The sequence below is a fragment of the Peromyscus californicus genome, unplaced genomic scaffold (genome assembly GCF_007827085.1).
Source record: "Peromyscus californicus insignis strain IS unplaced genomic scaffold, ASM782708v3 Scaffold_9__1_contigs__length_137607984, whole genome shotgun sequence".
NCBI classification, from domain to species: Eukaryota; Metazoa; Chordata; class Mammalia; order Rodentia; family Cricetidae; genus Peromyscus; species Peromyscus californicus.
Window position 1 is genome coordinate 65,103,892 of NW_026294617.1, and position 20,035 is coordinate 65,123,926.

Sequence of the window (20,035 nt, forward strand, 5' to 3'; positions counted from 1 at the left end):
TGAGAACAAAAATGTGACTGAGAAATCCCATCTGCTGTTAGGTCACTCGAGAAATCTATAGAGAAAATTTATAAGCAAACTAATCAATTAAGGTCATGTGATGAGTTTCTGTAAGGCAGAGTCCTTCCTTCTTATGTGATCTTCTGTTCTTTCTCTGTCCCTCTCTACTTCACATCTTTCATAGCATCATGGTATGAATTGGTGTGTGTGTTCCAGAGTCATAGATTGTGGTCCTAGGAAATGGGGTCTGGGATGTGGAGCGTTGAGGAGTGAGATTAGTGCTTTTCTACGGGTCTTAGAGAGCTAGCTTACCCTTTAACTCTCGTGAGGACGCAGCAAGAAGGCACCAGGAACAGGAAGCAGGAACTCACTAACTACAGGCTCTGTGGCACTTTGATCTCTAATTTCCGGCCTGGAGAACTGGGAAGAATAATGTTTCCGTCTATGAACCACTCTCCCTGTGGTAGCCTGTTGCAGCAGATCCGATGGACCGTGGCGATCATTGAGAATGGTGACCTGTCTTCATGTTCCAAAAGCCTCGTGCACCCTCAGTCTTTATTGTGGGCTCTGTAGATGGTCTACACTATAAGTGGTGATTGTATTTTATGGGTTTTAGAACATCCAAGCAACCTACATTTTGAAAACAAACTGATTCTTACTTCGTGCCAGTAAAGGTGGGAGGTTAGAAAAGATGGTTGTGTACTTTGCAGCCTTCTGCCCCATAGGCTTTAACAGGGTAGTTCTTAGACTTCTGAGTAGGAGTGCTGTAACACTAGACAGTCTCCAAACCTAACTTCCCCTTAGAATTACCCTTTTTCCGTACTTTGGAGTAAACTGTAGTTTAAGGATGATGGACCTCCCTAGACTAAACGAACAACCCTAGGTAAGGGACTTGAATTAGAACGTGGTGATCGTGAACACTGTTGGTTTGGAGTTCATGGAAACTGGCACTGAGGATAAGCTATGGTTCCCTGCTCGTCACCCAAAAGTTTCTAAAGAAATGACTAGTGAGTGACAGGAGCCAAGACTTGTACAGAAGGTGTTTTCAGGTGCTCCAGAGTCCTTTTATACTGACACACTTAGGTGCTATTTATAAATGGTTCCTATTTTAACTAGTCCCGTGATGACTTCAGATAGTCATTTCATTACCCTAGTTACTGTGGAGATTTAGAGGTGGCTAGACGTGTATTTGTAAAGATGTGCTCTATGACTGTCTTCTCGGCAGTCCGAGTGCATACCTACCCCACTCTTCTCTGAGTGTGAGTTAGTAACACAGTGTTCATTTTCCCCGAACTTTCCGTCAGAGTGTCCTCCAGTAAGTCACATCATGTAAGTGGAGAAATGGTGAGTTTCTAGGCCTGTCTGTGTTGAGAAAGCCATTAAGAATCTGCGGATATACAAGGACATTGCATATAGAAGGCCTATGAGGTAAATATTGCATTTCCCTTATGGAAAAATTCCTTCCAAAGAAAAGAAATTTATATTTGCATAAAAACCTTCAAGAAAGTGACTTTATTAGCTGTTTTCTGTGAAGTAATTTTTCAGGCTGATCTTTCAGTCAAAAATATTTAATTACTGGATCTTTTGCCCCTTTGTGGTTCATGAATTTTGCAGTTACTTCCTTTTTTGAACTAATTACATTGAGCAGTTGCCTTTTGCTATAACTGCCATCAAACAGCTGTTATTGTTGGGTGATAAAATAAAAAATTTTAAAAAGCACACCAGTACAAAAACTTGTTCTCCTAAAATACAAAATAATAGAGCCCAGCTAGCCTATTATTTTCATCCTTGGGTATGGTTGATTATTTAAACCTACAAGAGTGAACGTTTGGATTCTGGTAGCCAGTGGGCCCTCCTGATATAAGATGTTGACTTTTCCTCTTTTCTGGGGGCCGCTAGTCCTGTCACACCTGCTGCGCTCGCCGAGCTCCTTGACCTCCTGGACAGCCAAGCAATTTCTTCATCAGCAGCTAAACAGGTATGTGCACATTCCCAGAAGACTTCCTTTCGCTCCACAATCCCAGTTAATGTTCATGACTGAAGTATTAAGTGCCCGTGAGTTTGAACACTGGAGAATTTCACTTGGCGAAGGTAGGAAGCCAGCAAAGTGTGGCACCGGGAGTCAGCAGAGGGATTTGGCTTCTGGTTTTAGCTTCCTGGGAGAACTTGCTGTTGCCTGGCTTTTCCTTGAGTGTCCACCCCAAACGCTGCTTCCCAGGTAGCCTCCCCAGTGTCGTGGCCAGGACGCCACAGCTTGGCCTTGTCCACCTGCCCCTTTCCTGTCCTCACAGGCAGTTCCAAGGCTGCCTCTGTCCTCTTACAGACCTGCCCTTTGAGAGTTGGTCCTCAGTCAGGAGCTGGGGTCAGTCTGCTACATGCTCGGGAGATGATACTTTCCCTGCGCACCTAGGTGTGGAGATACGGGAAAGGAGACTATGCCAAGCGGCCGCCTCCCAACCACCTCCACTAACAAGGCTAGGTGGGTGAGTGATTCCTAGAATTCAGAAAGCTCTGCAGATGAGGATCCAGAACACCTAGGGGCTGCCTCCTCTCAACTTCAGAGACGGCAGGTGCCGCTGTCAGTGCTGCAGCCGAAACCTAATGTTATTTTAATGGTGCCTTTTGCATTTAATATTTATATACTCCGACAGTAGTGGCAGGTTACAAAGTGAGGCTTGGGGAAGCGGCTGCTTTTGGTTAATTATGAGACACCACTGGCATACTCCAAGCTCTCTGCTGTGAACCTGGAGATAGGAGCTGGAGAAGGTTCTGTGAGCGGCCTCGTGTGAGGCTGTCAACCACAGGGACCCAGCATTTAGGAGAGGCTTTGCCTTCCGTGCATGTCAGAGAATTACAAATGTTTATGACAGTGCTCGGCAGTGGGGGAAAGAGTAGATGGCTCGGGGGCAGAAACACTGTCTACACGCAAGAGCAGGGGAGTCGTAGCGTTTGAAATGAAAGAAGGAAAAACCCTCCCCTTGTCCTTCCCATCCACCCTGCCCCCCCCCACACACACACACAAACCAAGTGTACTGAGTAAGATTGTTCCAGTGGGGAGAAATGGAAAGGCTGGAAGATGCTGGCAGCTGCCTTCAGCCACAGACAGAGACACATTTGCATTTTGTCAAACGTCCAGCATGTCTAAAGGAGCAGGTGAACCCTGACTTCTGTGAGGCCATGAAATGAAAATATAAACCTAGCCAGGCGGTGGTGTCGCATGCCTTTAATCCCAGCACTTGGGAGGCAGAGGCAGGTGGATCTCTGTGAGTTTGAGGCCAACCTGGTCTACAGAGTGAGTTCCAGGAAAGGCACAAAGCTACACAGAGAAACCCTGTCTCAAAAAACCAAAATATATATATATATATATGAACCTGACCTGCAGTATGTAGTGTGTGCTGCCAGGGGAATCTCCCTCACGGCTCAGGGCCTTGGAGACTTTGTCTTGTATTTTCTACTCTTTGATTTTTCTGAGCAGAAGTAATGAATATTATGTTTATTGACTGTAAAGGATTTAAGTAGCCAGTCATGGTGGTATAAGCCTGTAATGCCAGTACTCAGGAGACTAAGGCAGAGTGATCCAGAGTTCGAAGTCAGCCTGAACTACATAGTGAGTTCACAGCCAGGCTGGACTACCTAAGAAGACCCTGCTTTCAGCTGTCTGACTGACAGACAGACAGAACCCTTCAGTGATACATTAAATATATAGATTCTCAAATGCTACCCTGAATGTAATCGTCATTGCTGTTGGGTGAACATCATTCTCAGATGCTAACCATGTTTTTATACAAGGAATCAGAAAAGGGAGGTGGGGCCAGAGGCGGCCAGACAGAAACTCAGAGAGATGAAGACTTCAAAAGGAAGAGGCTGTACTGTAATTAAGTTTTCTTTAAATGTATAGTTCGCTGATATTTTTTACTTAGGAAGTATTTTCCAATGTGTTAATATAAATTTTTCAAAATAATCCCTAATAATTTGTATTGCTGTGGTATAGGTGGTAATGTCTCCTTTCTCATGTTTGTTGGAGATGATTTTTCTGTGTAGTTCAGGCTGTCAACAGACATGATGTCCTGCTGTCTACACTCCCAGGGTGCTGGGATTTACAGCTGTGTGCCAGCCACATGGCTTCATGTTTTTGTTTTTTAACTTTAGGTCTTTTCTTGTTAGTCTAGCTAAAGACTTGTGTTTTATCTCCTCAAAGAACCACCTCACTTCCTTTGTGTTGTCTTTTCCACTCTCTCTGCTCCGGTCCTGTTATTTTCTTTATTTACTAGTTGGTTTGGTTTGTTCTTGTTTTTCTAAATCCTTAAGCTATATCACTGGCTGGGGGTTGGAGGGCTGGGAAGACGACTCTGTGTGCGACCAGAATTCCGATCTCTAGCACCCATGGACAGGCATGGTAGCCCACCTCAGTGTTTGGAAGGTGGAGACTGGGTATTCCTGGAGCAAGGTCAATAGTAAACTTGGGTTCTGGGTTCAAGTGAGAGATCAGATGGAGAACAATCCAGAAAGACACTCACATCACATACCAAACACAGATGTGCATCCATACGTGTGTGAACACACACACTACACGTGCGCAAAAGAAAAAAAGCCTTTTTAAGTGTTTTCCTTTTTTAGTGCATGCCCTCATTTCCACAGATCTCCCTCTTAATACGGCTCTTGCCTTAGATCGCAGGTCTTGGAATGTTGGTTTTGTTTTGTTCTGTTTTGCATTTTCACTATTTGAAGGAAAATTGTCCATTTCCTTTCTGACTTACCCAGTGACACACTATTTGTTCAAAAGTGTGTCTTCAGTTTCCACCTACTTGTGTAACTTCTAAAGTTGACTTGTTATTGACTTCTAGTTTCATTAGGTTGTGATCAGAAAATACAGAAGATATGATTTCAGCTTTTAAACTTGCTTTCTGGTTTTTGTGTTTGTTTGGGGGTATTAGGGTTGAACTGTACCCTGAGTTACACCTCTAGCTCCTAAGTGTGGGTGGGGGGTGTTCCGTGCTAGAGACAGCACCCAGGGCCTTGTGCCCACTGGGTGAGCACTCTACCAGCGCCCTACAGCCTAACCTTGAGTTTGTTACGACTTTGTTGTAAAGAAAGTTTTACACGCTAAGGGAAAGAATGTGTATTCTGTGGCTATTGAATCAAATGTTATGTTGATTTCTGTTAAGCCCACTCGTCTGTAATATACTTTAACTCTGAATTTGAGACTGCTCCTGGGTGATCTGTCCACCGATAGGAGTGGAGAATTCAAATCTCCATTGCTACACTGGAACTTGTCTCTCATTTTAGACCTAGTAGTTTTTGTTTTCTGTAACTGGATGCCACAATATTGGGTGCATATTGATTTATAACTGTTGATCATTTTTGATGAAATGAACCCTTAATGATTGTTATGACCTTTACTGTCCCCTTCCTATGATTTTTGTTCTAACCCATTTGCTTGAAATACCATTTTTCATCTTTTCATTTTCAGTATCTGTACGATCTTCATTGTGAAGTGAGTTTCATGTTGTCAGCTTTTGTTGGGTCTCAAGTTTAATTCATTCAACCAATCTGTATATATTAATTGAAGAATTTAGCTTACTTGTATTCAATATCATTATTGAAAAGTATGAATTTATACCTCCCATTCTGTTGATTTTCTTGCAGATAAATATTCTTTATTTTTCCTCTGTTCATCTTTATATTTGTTTGCTGTATTGATAATGTTGGATTCTTTTCTATTTCTCTTTTGTATGTGCATCTACTCTGCTAATGATCACATAGCATGATGGTAGTGGTCTTTCACTTCTGGACACTTAATTCTATCCTCAAGCATCTCTCATAGGGTTGGTTGATTTTTGCTTGTCATACGGGGTCTTTATTTGTCCTTCACTTTGAAGGACAACTGTGCTGAGCATAATAATCTTGTTTAGCTTTTTTTTTTTTTTTTAAAGGACTTGGAGTTATCCATTCTGCTTTATCCTGACCTATGAGGTTTCCAAGAAGAAATCTGCTGTAATTCTAACAGTGTTGCTTTTAACTCAGTCCTTTCTTGTCCTTTTGACAGCTTGATTAGAACACTGGGGAAGATGTTTTCTGGTCACGTCTGTATAGGGCTGTGGCCTCCTCTGCCGTCGCTTCACCCCACAGCTTTCCTGTGCTCTGAGCCTTTGCTTCCTCCCTCAGATCTGCAGAGCCAGGTTGTTTAGTGGAGTCCCTGAGAGCTTGAATGCTGCTTTTTCCTTTTTTCCTTTCCTGTTGGACTGTGATAGTTCACAACACCCATCTTGAAGCTTGGTTACTCTTTATTTCATTTAATCTGCTCTGCTGCAGACAGTTGGCTGAAGTTTTATTTGACTTAATGAACTCTTCATTTCCAGCATTTCTGTTCGTTTTCCAGATCTCCATCTCTGATGAATTTCTCATTTCTATCGCACATGACCTTCCTAGTTTCATTTAACTGTTCATTTGTATTCTCACCGAGGCGCTTCTTTTGAATCATCCAATAGCAGTTCAAGCAGGTGTGGCATAGACAGCACAGTGTTGAGGCGCTCACTGTGTGGCTACTGCTACATTTGGAAGTTGTTGTCCTATCAGGTACGGGGTTCCCTCAGACTCTGTCCATATTGGATCTTAGTGTCAGGGCATGTAGCGTTGGTAGGACCAGCAGTAGTCAGGGCTGGAACACCTGTCTTCTGAGTCGACAGGAGTCTAGACAGGTGCTTGACAGGGAAAGGTGAAGGCAGGAACAGTATGCATGTGTGCATGCCCCCCCCACACACATGCCTTTGCACACACATGCACACCTACTGTAGCACTCACAGTCAGTCCTAACAGCAGTCACAGTTAGACAGGTCCTACTGGCCAGCAGTCACATTTGGGTATAATGGCAGCTACTGAGGTGATATCCACCCAGAAGGAAGATCTTGGGGGTGGGGACTGGCCATGTATCCAGAGAGTTAAGGCAATGGCTGGAGCTTTTCTTGCCCCAACTCTTTCAGTGCTGAAAAGAAAAGAAAATCCCACCCAGCCTGAGCTGGGCAGAACTCCCCTCAGAGGCTCCGTTTACTGTGTGGCCAAGGATGAGGTGACAGCCAGGACTCTTCTCCCCAGAACTCAGCTGAAACACCCATGGTAGCACATAGTTTGGGAAGCTGCTGCTATCAGGCTGCCTGCCCTGTTCCTGAGAGGAGCCAGTATAGGACCCAGCTGACAGGGGTGGCAGACATGTCTGAGTAACTGCCATCAGACCTGGCACAGGTACGAATCCGTAGGCACCCCTGGCCACATCCCTGGTCTTGGTGAGACACTCGATTGCCCTGCTCTTGGGGGTGGCACCTTCCTTTCTCCTCTGTGTCGTCATACTTGTCCCCTGCTGTTTAGACATTCAGTGGCTTTACGTCACTCTGCTTGGCCAGGGCAGTGGAATGTCTGTGGCAGTGGTTCTCAGCCTGTGGGTCCTGACCCCTTGGGGTGAAATGACTGTCTCACAGGGTCGGCTAACACAGGTATTTACGTTACTATTCGTAACAGTAGCGAAACTACAGTTGTGAAGTAGGAATGAAATAATGTTATGGTTGGGGTCACCACAACTGCATTAAAAGGTCACAGCATTAGGAAGGTTCAGAACCACAAGGACAAGCCGCACAAGGCAGAAACAGGTCTTTCCATAGATGCACATAAACAAATAGCAATGGCCAGTTGTAATAAGTAATCGGAAGTAGTCCTTCCTGTCTGCCCACCTGGGAGGAGCACAAACACATTCCAAGGACAAGTCCATATTTTAAAGAAACTGAGCTCCCAAGACTCTTGTCCTCCTTTCTTAGAGTTTTCTCACAAGCACTCAGAATTCCTCTCCTACGACTCCATTCTTGGACTGTGTTCCAACAGCTCCCGACTACAGCACCCCAGGGTCTGCTGGGAGAAGATGTGCAATCCTTCTCCACAGCCAGGAACCTGGGCAGATTTTGGGTGACACTTCAGAGGCCTGAAGCCTGTGAGTTTGTGAAACTTGCCAGGAGCTAGGATTGCCCACACCTCCACACCTGCCAGGAGCTAGGATTGCCCGCACCTCCACACCTGCCAGGAGCTAGGATTGCCCGCACCTCCACACCTGCCAGGAGCTAGGATTGCCCGCACCTCCACACCTGCCAGGAGCTAGGATTGCCCGCACCTCCACACCTGCCAGGAGCTAGGATTGCCCGCACCTCCACACCTGCCAGGAGCTAGGATTGCCCGCACCTCCACACCTGCCAGGAGCTAGGATTGCTGCACCTCCACACCTGCCAGGAGCTAGGATTGCCCGCACCTCCACACCTGCCAGGAGCTAGGATTGCTGCACCTCCACACCTGCCAGGAGCTAGGATTGCCCGCACCTCCACACCTGCCAGGAGCTAGGATTGCTGCACCTCCACACCTGCCAGGAGCTAGGATTGCCCGCACCTCCACACCTGCCAGGAGCTAGGATTGCTGCACCTCCACACCTGCCAGGAGCTAGGATTGCTGCACCTCCACACCTGCCAGGAGCTAGGATTGCCCGCACCTCCACACCTGCCAGGAGCTAGGATTGCTGCACCTCCACACCTGCCAGGAGCTAGGATTGCCCGCACCTCCACACCTGCCAGGAGCTAGGATTGCTGCACCTCCACACCTGCCAGGAGCTAGGATTGCTGCACCTCCACACCTGCCAGGAGCTAGGATTGCCCGCACCTCCACACCTGCCAGGAGCTAGGATTGCTGCACCTCCACACCTGCCAGGAGCTAGGATTGCCCGCACCTCCACACCTGCCAGGAGCTAGGATTGCTGCACCTCCACTAACCTTTGCTGAGACTCTCCCTTTCACCCTCTCCTCTGCAGGGGAAGATGCCCCGCCCCCGGTGTAGAGCCAAGGCAGCAGGTGCCAGCATTTTCTCTCTCCGCTGTTATCTCATGGCTCTATCTTACAAGGCCTCTGGTTTTCCCCTCTGGTTTCCATCATTCTCCCATAGTCACTCACTGCAAAATGCAGAGCCCATGGTCCCTTAGCTCTTCTCTGTGGGGAAGGCAGTGAGTGTTGCATGCCTCTTTAAAATCCTGCTGGTGTTCACTCTGTTCACGCGGTTAGATGCCATCACCACTCTCGCGCGGAAGCTTTCATTGCATCAGAATGGAAACTTGCAGTTCTTCCCTGCCTTTACATTCTCCCAGTCTGTCCTCTGTCTCTGGATTTGCCTGTGGTTGGCTTCTAGTGTAGAAAGACTCATACAACATGTGGTCCCTTCGGTCCGATTCCTTCACAGTGTTTTAAAAGTCCATGCGTGTTGTGACGTCATGGGTACTCACTCTTTTACCCTCGTGTAAATGTCTGTGATGCTATGGAAGTGCACGTTTGGTTGAGTTTGGCACATGTGCACTCCACGGCACGCATGTGGAGGGCAGAGGGCATTAACAGGTGTCAGTTCTCGTTTCTTCCTTGTTTGAGACAGGGCTTCTCTTTCTCCGTGTAGGCCAGGCAAGCTGCTGGCAAGCTTCTGGGAATTCTCCCGTAGACACCTCCTATCTCACTGAGGGACACTGAGATTACAGATGCACCCACACTGCGTTTACAGATGCATGCACTACACCTGTCCTTGTGTAGGTCATGGGGATTTGAACTCGGGTCCTCACATCTGTACAGCAAGCACTCTACCCATTGAGCCCTTTCCTCAGCACTTCATATTCATGGCTAAATAATAGTCCATCCTACAAGTATACTGCATTTTATGCATCAGTTGATGGACAGTCGTTTCCAACTTTATGAATGATGCAGCTTTGAAATTCATGTATAACTCCTTTAATTTGCATGTTTTCCAAGTTCTTGGGTATAGACACAGAAATGGCATGATTCCTGGAATGTGTGATTATCTTGTCTGTTATTCTAAGTGGCTGCACCACTCCTTATTTGCACTCTCCATGCAGTGTAGAAGTTTCTAGGTACTCCACAATTCTTGGCAGGACTTGATATCTTTTTACTTTTGCAAGTTTTAAAAATTAAATATATCTATCTTTTCCCCATCTTCTCTCCTCCCTCCAGCCCCTCCCATCATCCCCATGCCTCTCTCTCAAATTCATGGCCTTCTTTTCTTTAATTATTACTGCTGTTTATATGCACATGAACGTGTGTGCATGCCTACACACACACACAGGCCAGGCATGGTGTCACACGCCTTTAATCCCAGCATTCAGGAGGCAGAGGTAGGTGGATCTCTGAGTTCAAGGTCAGCCTGGTATACAGAGCGAGTTCCAGAACAGCCAGGGCTACACCGAGAAACCCTGTCTTGAAAATAGTGTGTGTGTGTGTGTGTGTGTGTGTGTGTGTGTGTGTGTGTGTGTGTGTGTACACAAATAAACACCAAACCAACGAAAACTTGCTGAGTCCCTTAAAGTAATTGCTTATGTGTATATGTTTTCAGAGATGACTTGGTACTGGCTGACAACTGATTGCCTCTCAGAAGTCTGTAACTGTCTGTAGCTCCTCTCTAGGGGTAGGGACCTGTGAGCTTTCCCCTTCCACAATAGCATGTCTATCAGTGTTGCCATTGTTACAGTCTTGTTTACGCAGCCAACAAGTGTCTATCAGTGTTGGGGTTCCGTGGGTGAGGCTCCCTGTCGTTTCTAGGAGATCCAGTTTCACAGCAGACTTTTGGGCCCTGAGCCCCAGGAATGGGGGTTGTGTTGTAGCTGTGTCAGTAGGGGCTGAACACCCCAAGATCAGCTGTGATTGTATCTTGGCCAGCCGTGGTTTTCCGCAGTGGTCTCTGTCTGCTACAAGAGAAGGCCTTTGAGAGCCGAGAGCCCCGCTTCTCTGGAGGAGTAAGGGTTTGGAGTGCAGTGAGGACCCCACTGCTTCAGCTAAGGGGCAGCAGCAGGTTCTCCTGTGGTTTCTCACTGGAGAGCCAATGGCCTGGAACTCACTCTGTAGACCAGACTGTCCTCGGACTCACAGCAACCCTCCTGCCTCTGCCTCCTGAGTGCAGGGATTAAGGCGTCATCAGCACACATGATTTTTATTAGTCATGTTCCTGAATGTGAAGTAGTATCTCACTGGATAGATGGACTTCTCTAATGACTAATTATGTTAAACATCTTTTTGCATCTTATTTTTGTGTTGTCTCTTAAATAAAAACTGTTGTAATTAATTTTAACATGTTAACAGAAGAGTCCAACAAAGTACACTTTAGGCTTTAGAAACTTGGCTGAACAAAGAGTCTCTGGTCCTGTTGATGATTGGCTTTGCCGCTGAGAGCACCGGAAGAGATTGCATGGATGACTGAAGTTAACTGCATGGCTGCCTGGTGGTGAAGATGTGCACGAAGACTCACCCTGTCCTGAGAGTGCTCTGAACACCAGAGAGCTTCCTCCTTGTGTTGTCATTGGTTATTAATCCCTCTCTCCCCTCCTGCCTCTTGCTGACATTGTTACCAATTAGTTGTGTCCTTTCACATGACACTGCATCCCCTCCCAGGTGGTCCAGTGGGGCTTTTGAGGCTTACAGCCTCAGTCCCTCCGCATTCCGGGGCCAGGGCAGGAAGAGGTGTCCACTGAGAAACAGCCCTAGTTTTCAGAAATAGAAACCTGAAGGCTGTGTGCCATAATGCACGACGTCCTGGCCACTGTGGACAAAAGCATCCTGCGGTCCTCTTTCAGGAGCCAGGGCTGTGTATGAAGTGGCAGGTGGCAGTCCCATCACCTCTCCTGCTAAGGACAGGACCAACTGGGACACATCAGACTCCAGAGCTATCAGCACCACAGCTAACATGCATATAGTCCAAGGAGGCCCAGGCGCTGTCCCAACTGCTGGCTGGCCTACAGCTCAGGGGATGATGGCAGGAGTGTTTGTAGCTTATGAAAGTGGAAGGTCCCTGGTCTCCTGAGCATTATCCAGTTAAGGCTGCTGCTGGGGCCAGGCCAGACGGGGTCCGTAGAGATGAAAGCCACATTTAACACACTCAGTGCCGTTTAACCAACCTCCTCCGTGTGCTCCGGAGTGGGCCTTTGAGAGAAGACACCGGAAGCTTTTCAGATGTAGAAATGGTACCATGTACCTTGTACTGACACTGTCACGTGACTGAAGTCTCTCTCTAGGTGCTAACATTCTCTGCACATCTCAGCCTGTCCTGCCTCCTCAGGGGCTTCTGTTGGGTTGGTCACTTCCTACAGGGATGGCCTCTCATTACAGTTGCCTTTGACCGGGGGGTGGAGGGGGGTGGCTTTCTCTGTAGGGACATGGCTCCTTCCATGACATTTCTCTTGAATAGGCCTTTGCTCTCTATTCTGACTCAAAAGCCTAGGGCAGGCAATGGCAGGTGAGGGGCCTGTGTGCTTTCTTTCATGGTGGGGTAGCAAGTAAGAGTATAGATTCAGTCCCCAAGGACATAGGCTATTTCTGCCCCACCTGGGGCTTCCCAGCTCATGTTCCCCTTACTGCTGGTGGCTATTTATCTCCTGAGATGAACAGACACAGACAGTCGCTGAGGATTATGCTGCAGTGGGAGCCTGGGCCACAGAGGCCATTATGTGAGAGGCCGGAGGGTCACGACAGCAGGGCGAGGCCCCTCAGTGGTTTCCTTCTTGCTGGGCCCCAGCCAGGAGCTCCTAGCCCTTGCTTAAATAGGAAGGAGCAAAGGGTTGGAAACTGAGTCTGCTGTATCAGGCCCAAGCTAGGGGTGGGCTGCGGAGCCACGAGTATGTGAAGTGGGCAGCAGTGGCTTCTAACTTGGAGGTAGAGGACATGTCAGCCACTATGCCCCCCGTGGCTCCTAGAACCACTCAGTGATGTGACTCTGTACTGCTAGCCCGTCCCCAGAGCAGCAGCCTACCATTTAGGAGTGCTTGTCGTCGAGGGCATCCCTTTCCATCCGGGTGAAGTGGCCCCTAGCACCTAACGCAGTTCCAGCCAGCATTTGAGTCTTGGGTCCCAGGTGAGGAAAGACTCCTTTGTCAGCCTGTTCCTGGACCCACGAAGTGCTTTCCTGGCCCAGGAGTGGCCCAGTGACTCCAGGACTGGCTGTGAGGAGCTGGGAGGGTGCCTCTCCATGTGTGCTAAGCAGCTCTGCCTCCTTATCGGGAATAGCTGCCCTGCATGTTCTCTGTGACACGGTCTTACAGGTGGATCTGTCCCGAGCTGGGCTTAAGAACCATCTTCTCTTCTGGGTTTGGATGCCTGAGCTAGGGGGACTTCTTTAGGAGTCTGTGCAGATGACCTGAAGGATGGGGGTCAACTTCACCAAGTCATGATAAATCTAGCTGGCAGACATTAGCTTTTATTAATAGAAGTACTTGTGTAATAAGGAGGGCTGGGCCCACATTCCTCTATTGCTCTCTACATGAGTCTTTGAGACAAGGACCCCACTGAACCTGCAGCTTTCCAATCTGACGAGACTGGCTGGCCGCAGGCTGCAGAGATCCTCCTGCCTCTGCCTGCCAGGGTTGGGCCAGTCTCAGGTCCCCATGCTTACACAGCAAGCTCTGTACCACTGAGCCATGCCTCCAGCTCCTGCAGTCTTCATTAGGCCTCTGAGCAGCTTCCCACCCAGATACAGCACATTCAAAGCCGCCTTTCTGGGCTGATCCGCTCAGCTGGGACACTCAAACACAGAAGCTGACCACCTTCCACCTCTCTCACAGCTCTCTCCTGGTCAGGGTTGCTTTCTTATGAATTAGATTTGAAGATCTGTGTCCCGTGTTTTCACTGAACATCTTAGAAATGTTATTTGAAGACCTGTGGTTCACGTTTCTTCTGTTTTTTCCTGGGCCACCAGGACTAGGCGAAGGTGGCCATAGAGGTCCCATGAAGCACTCACAGTGGGACTCACCTCAGAGGCACCTGGCCCTCCAGGACCGGAGTCTGGCCAGCTAAACAGAGGCTCGGTGCCTCCCAAGTCACGATGCAGATTCCTGGCTTGTTTTCTGCCCTCACTGGGCAGTGCCGTCCTGCTGACATCCAGAGCTGCTCCTCCTCCTCCTCCTCCTCCTCCTCCTCCTCCTCCTCCTCCTCCTCCTCCTCCTCCTCCTCCTCCGTTTTGCGTTTTGCGTTGGCATGAGTGCTGGTTACTGCAGCCCCGTCTTTCCTGGAGGGAGGGCTGCATAGAGGCACCACGGACAGGGAGTGTCCCTGTCAGGGCTGCAGGCTGAGGGCTGGAGCCAAGCTGAGACGCCCTGCATCCTCCCTTGGGTGTGAGGAGGAGGAGACCAACCCAAGCAGCAGGGCCTTCCACAGTGTTGGCCTTTCCCCGAGTTCCGTTCCTCTGGGGTCTGTCGTTCTTCTTTAAGTAAGGAAATGAGCAGAGGACTGGCCTTATTATCCCGGTCAGAGTGGGCTCAGCTCTCCCAACAGGACCCAGGGAAGGGAGGCCGGAGCCTGCGAGCTGTGATTTTTTAGTTCTTTTCTATTTTATACCTTCTCTCTGAGGTCACTTTCCTGCCTCCCTCAGCCCTGCTTGCTAGCAGGCTGCTCTGGACTGCATGCAGTGGCTCCCTCCTGCTGCCTGTGTGGTCTGTCCCTTAGGAAATGTCACCTCCTCAATTAGTTTAGTGGACTCAAGATAGATCCAGCACCAGCCCTCCATGAGGACAGGTTGCCTGGCTTGAGTCATCAAATGGGAACACACGTGGCTGGACGGAGTCCCCATCCTCTGCAGAGAGGAGCGGGCCAACCCCAGGAGAGACTTGGGCTTGCTGAAGGGAGATGTTCCCAGCCTCAGGGAAGGTTATGGGAGGGATGGTGGCTTCTCCCTGGGCCAGGCCATGTAGCTGGGTGCTAGGTGTATCCGCAGTCCCTTCCCTGTGGTGCATGTCACCCCAGAGGCACACAGAGGTGGCAGACGCGCTGAGTCGTCTCCTTCTCTCTCCATCCCCACCTGCAGGTGTTTGAGGAGCTGTGGAAGGGCGAGGGGAAGACAGCAGCCCAGATTGTGTCAGAACAGCAGCTGGAGCTGATGCAGGATCGAGAGGCCCTGGAACAGCTCTGCCAGGCCACCATAGATGGACACCCCCAAGCGGTGACTATCTGCAATGGGAGCAAGGTCTTCCTATGCAGCAGGAATGAGTCAGCTTGACATCTGTCCACAGTTCCTGCTGCCACCCCAGACCCTCCCTCCTGAGGACTGGCCCAGCCCATCCATCCCTACTTTAGTGTCGGCACTTGAAACTCAAAGAGACAAAATCAGAAGAACACCACACTTCTTGTCCTGTGAGGAAAGTTCGCTAGTCTTTGCTCTCTGTGGAGTTAAAGGGGCAGTGTCAAGGCTCCAATCCCAGGTTTTAACTTGGGGGGTCTGGCACTCTCTCCCAGAGTTGTCATTTACATTCTGTGTGGCCACCTCCACGTTGTCAAGAGGACCTGCTGCAAGGGGGGAAGAGACCAGGGATGCTTCAGTTCTGTGGCCTGGGAGAGGAGGGAAGAGACTGAGAGGAAAATGATCTGTAAATTACAGCGAAATCCTTTGACAGAAACATGGCTGAAAACCAAGTCATTTTGTGTTCTTAGCATAGCACGAGAGAGAAAAACCATGCCAAGTTGCAGGTCTCCCCCTCCCAACCCACCCCAGGTCTAATCACATTGTCTAGAGAGAGATTTTCAGTAGGGAAAGATTACTAGTATCTCTTTCAGAATAATGCACACCGCCTACCAGTGCGCAGGGACGCTGACGGCTCTGTAAAGAGCCCTTGATGGGAAACGAGCCCACCCCAGCCCAGCAGTCTCCATCTTCCTGCCCCATCTGCAGTGACTGATAAGGACACACTTGGTTTCAGACTCATCCTGCGGCACTCAAGTACACTAACTGCCAATCAGGACACTTGCAGAGAGGCCAGTGTGTGGTTATTTGATGTCGCTCAGTCCCTCCTGCCCTTACCACCCCCTCCCTGCCACAGTGCTCGCTGAGAGAGCTGCCATCCTGAAGGTTTGTTTTCTAAGGAGCAGCTCTTGTTGGCAGGGAGCAGGGGTGCCTGTCCAATGGCACTAGAGAACTTGAGAGGCACCCCTGCCTGATTGTACCCGATGCTCATCACAGAGCTGACTGACTCAGGCTCCTCCCTGTGTCATCATAGCCCCGGAGGAGAGTGTTCTGGGTCCCACAGCAATCATTTGTGATCACCATTCCCTTGTTTGTCTAATCAGAAGCAGAGGAGCCAGGTCCCTGTTGACAGGAGCCTAGAGAGCTCTCGATTTAACGCCCCCCCCCCCATCTCCTTCCTCACTTTACATCTTCCACGAAGGGAGGAAAGACCTGAATTTAATTTGCAATCAGTGGAAAGCTTGCAGATTCTTGGTATGAGTCTCCTAATTCACCTCCTAACTTGTTTTTACAGGTGATGGATGTGAAGAAAAGAAACCCCAAAGCAATAAATAAGCTGATTGGGTTGGTCCGGAAAGCAAGTCTCAGCCGAGCAGACCCGACTCTGATAAAGGAAATATTGGAGAAGAAGCTGTCATTGTGATATGGGGTGAGGTCCTTCTACCTGAGGGAGGACAGTGTGGCCCTGAGAACAGGAGCCCGTGAACGCTGGTGTTTGTGTGGGTACAGTTTGTGTATCTTAGTCCCTGGCCAAGCTCCACCTCTTGGGAGGTGACATTTCACACATGTGTCCTCTGAGACCCTATGACCTGGGAAGCAGCTGGAGGTCTGCCTCGCTGTCTGGAAACGGTTCTGCGATGATGCCAGCCCTGGTTAAAGAAATAGCATGTTCTACTGTGAAGGAATTCTAAACAGAATAAAGCTCATGTCTCAACTGCAGATGCCAGTGAATGCTTCCTAGGAGCCAGGTACTGAAGGCCGACAGACTGGGATGGCAATATGGATGTAGTATGTTATGGATGCAGTCTATTAAGACCTACAAGTGAGCTTATGAAGAAGAAAACCACCACCCAAACTCATGTCACACAAACACTGTTCATCAAGGGTGAGAAGGAAGGTGTAGGTGCGCTCATTTGCTGATGAGTACAGGCTCTACTGTGTGGTCAGCTCCCAGTGAGTAAAGGGACACAGACGTTCTCAGATAAATTTAATGAATAAAGTATATACTAAAATAGCCATAAAAATTAACGTCCACGTCAGAGATTTACACCCTTCCCCAACACAATGCTTTAGGCCAAAAAAAGATCAAAAGAGAAGATCTGAAACATTGACTTGTTTTACCTGGAAATAATAAGATCATAAACTAATGAATCAGAATGTTGACCTTTAACTGTCTTGAAGTACAGCTGGCGATGGTGAGGAAGGCCATTGCCCCCATCCCCATGCCTGTGATGGTAGCCATTCCTCTCCAGAGTCCTGGGCACCCCCCTGTTTCTTACGTGCCTGCTACCTCAGACACACCACACTCCTAATAACTAGTTTTCCAAATGTGTGTAGCTAGAGTTTTCCTGCCTGGCCCACAGTCAGGACAAATCTCTCTCACCTGCCAGTCCCACAGCCGCTCAAACCCGACCAAGTAAACACAGATACTTATATTTGTTACAAACTGTATGGCCGTGGCAGGCTTCTTGCTAACTGTTCTTACAGCTTAAATTAATCCATTTCCATTAATCTATACCTTGCCACATGGCTCGTGGCTTACCGGCATCTTCACATGCTGTTTGTCATCACAGCGGCTGGCGGTGTCTCTCTGACTCAGCCTACCACTTCCCAGTTTTATTCTCCTCCTTGTTCCGCCTACACTTCCTGCCTAGCCAATGGCCAATCAGTGTTTTATTTATTGACCAATCAGCAACACATTTGCCATACAGAACATCCCACAGCAAATGTGTTTTAGAAATATTTGTCAAACTGTCAGTGAAGGGGTGGGGGAAACCTTGGAGGCCCTCATCTTAGAACAGATTCTCCAGCTTGGTAAGATCATTGCTGGGGGCCATCCTTCCAGGGGCAGCTGAGGGATAGGGGAGAGTAGACAACCCACTTCCATCACCAGACAGTGGCTCCTTGCCCAGCCAAAAGCTGAGATAGAGTGGACACCAGTGCTGTGGTTTATTTCCGACAAGCAGGAGGAGATGCCCTGTAGAACGTTACCTCACCCAGGGAGCCCCGGGCCCACATTGTGTTCCTGACGAAGACTGCCTGTTGAAGGGCTTTCTGCTGACCTCCCTACAAGAGAGAAAGGGGACACAGCCCGTGGCTGTGTGAGCCCGTGGCTGTGCGGGCCCGTGGCTCTGTGGGCCCGTGGCTCTGCGGGCCTGAGCTCCAGCGGCCAGAGGGCTCAGATTCAAATTCATAGAGAACAGTAAGGTTCGCTTTTACAAACTCCATTTTTACCAAAGGTTCTGGCTTGGTCATCAAGCTTCTCAGAAAGCACTGGCAGCTGAAGTCCTGGCCTCACCTTGGTGGTGGTGCAGCTGGGTAGGAGTCGTTTCCAGAACCGATTTTGTCGACAGAGAAGAGCATATGGAGTGAGCCTTCCCAGAGGCGATGCCATCGCACTGTCTTTCGGAGGCTCTTCCCACCCAGCTCTGACACAACCACCCTGTCCCCTTGTTGTCTTGAAACCCTAAACCAGGTGGCTAGAGGTCATACACAGCACAGCTTCCAGGGAAAAGCCAAGGCCAGCTCTGACACATCTAAAAGATGTGTTTATAGAACACCTTAAAACTCAGGAAGTGTGGCCTGCTGGTGCACAGGCCTCCGTGAAAGGACTTTCCATCATTGCACAAGCATGAATGTGGTCTGGTTCTGTTTGTACCAGCTAGGGGAACTCTCATTAAAATGTATGAGTTGGCGCCAGAGCTGAGGCTACTGCCATCTGCCAGTGGAATCCACACACCTGTAGCTGGATGTGTGACTCAGAAGCCATCCCGAGCAGGGGAAAGTGCTGGAAACTGGTGATTTCTCAGCCCCGCCCCACCCCAGCCACCTCTGCCTGCTCAGGCCCAAACCATGCACCTGCCGGATCGTGGCTTATCGATGGTCCTCCTGGGAAGCTAACACAGGGAATATAATTTCATCTAACCCAAGGAACAGATGACCAGGCAGCCTTGTAAGAGGGGCTGCTAACCACCACAACTTTCAATTCTGGGTCTTCTCTGTCAGACGCCAGCCTTTTACACTTGCCAGGTTCATGCATGAGGGGAACTTCTGTTCACTTCTCTCAAGGCACAGATAGAAAAACTACCAGATGGTACCAAGGTCAGTACCATCCCTGCCCCTTCTTAACATAATTATTGGTAATCTGGAAATAGCCATGAAAGGTTTGAGAATGTACCTCTTCAAGTGGGCCATCTCAGTATTGTAGCCTATGGCATGGCTCACAATTTATATTGTGTCTTTCAATTAGATTGAATTTAGTTGTTCTCATTTCAAGGACTCCAAAGACTAATGAGGGAAAACAGTCCATCTAGAAGGCCATGTAATTAGCCCACTGCCAGAAGCAGTGTGGATGTGGCCTTTGGGCTGCTTTGGCAGGTTCTAGACAGAATCACCTGGGGACTGCTTTTCCACGACCCATGGGTGAGCAAGTAGAAGGCAATGCATGAAGTCCGCTTCCACTGGCTCCCAGGTCAGGACTAAGCAGAGTCTTTTAAGAACATCAGCACCAGATCCCATGTCCAGTGTCTGCAGGGACAGAAGAGGCCTGGCTGTTGGTGCTCCTTTTGTAGACTTGGCCCAGGACATTTCACTTGACATACTGAGGACAGGCTTGTGCAGCCTCAGCTCAGTGAGTATATAACCTGGCCTGAGCACTTCTGTCGCCTGCCTTTTCAGGTTCTGAGGTGACACAGCCCATCTCAACGCCCTGAAAGAACCGGAATGAACACAGGGACAAAATCCTGTGGTCAGGATTGTGTGGGCAACAGTGACCTGGGTGAACTCACATCTTCAAAGACAAGAACACAGCATGCTGTGACCAGTTCTAGCTAAAACCAGCCACATCAGCAGGCGGGCTCTGGGACAAGGAGCCACAGATACCGACCCCCCCAGCTTCCCTCTCCCTCTCCCGTGGTCCTGTTCCCCTAAAGAGCTCCACAGAAAATCTCTTGCTAAAGCCCTGTTTATCCAGTTAACGAGATGCCGAGATAATCTGCCCTCCAAAACAAGTAATGAGTTA

At 49.0% G+C, this 20,035-nt stretch overlaps 1 protein-coding gene across 1 annotated transcript in view; it reads left to right on the forward strand.

Moving 5' to 3' along the window:
* Gatb (glutamyl-tRNA amidotransferase subunit B) overlaps window positions 1-16,734 on the forward strand; it is an 81,436-nt gene extending 64,702 nt beyond the window's left edge. The window contains exons 11-13 of the mRNA XM_052730253.1: window positions 1,900-1,978; window positions 14,863-14,997; window positions 16,310-16,734. Of these exons, the coding sequence (XP_052586213.1) occupies window positions 1,900-1,978; window positions 14,863-14,997; window positions 16,310-16,438 (343 nt within the window). The 3' untranslated portion in view covers window positions 16,439-16,734. The remainder of the gene's footprint in view (window positions 1-1,899; window positions 1,979-14,862; window positions 14,998-16,309) is intronic.
* Window positions 16,735-20,035: the final 3,301 nt, after the last annotated feature.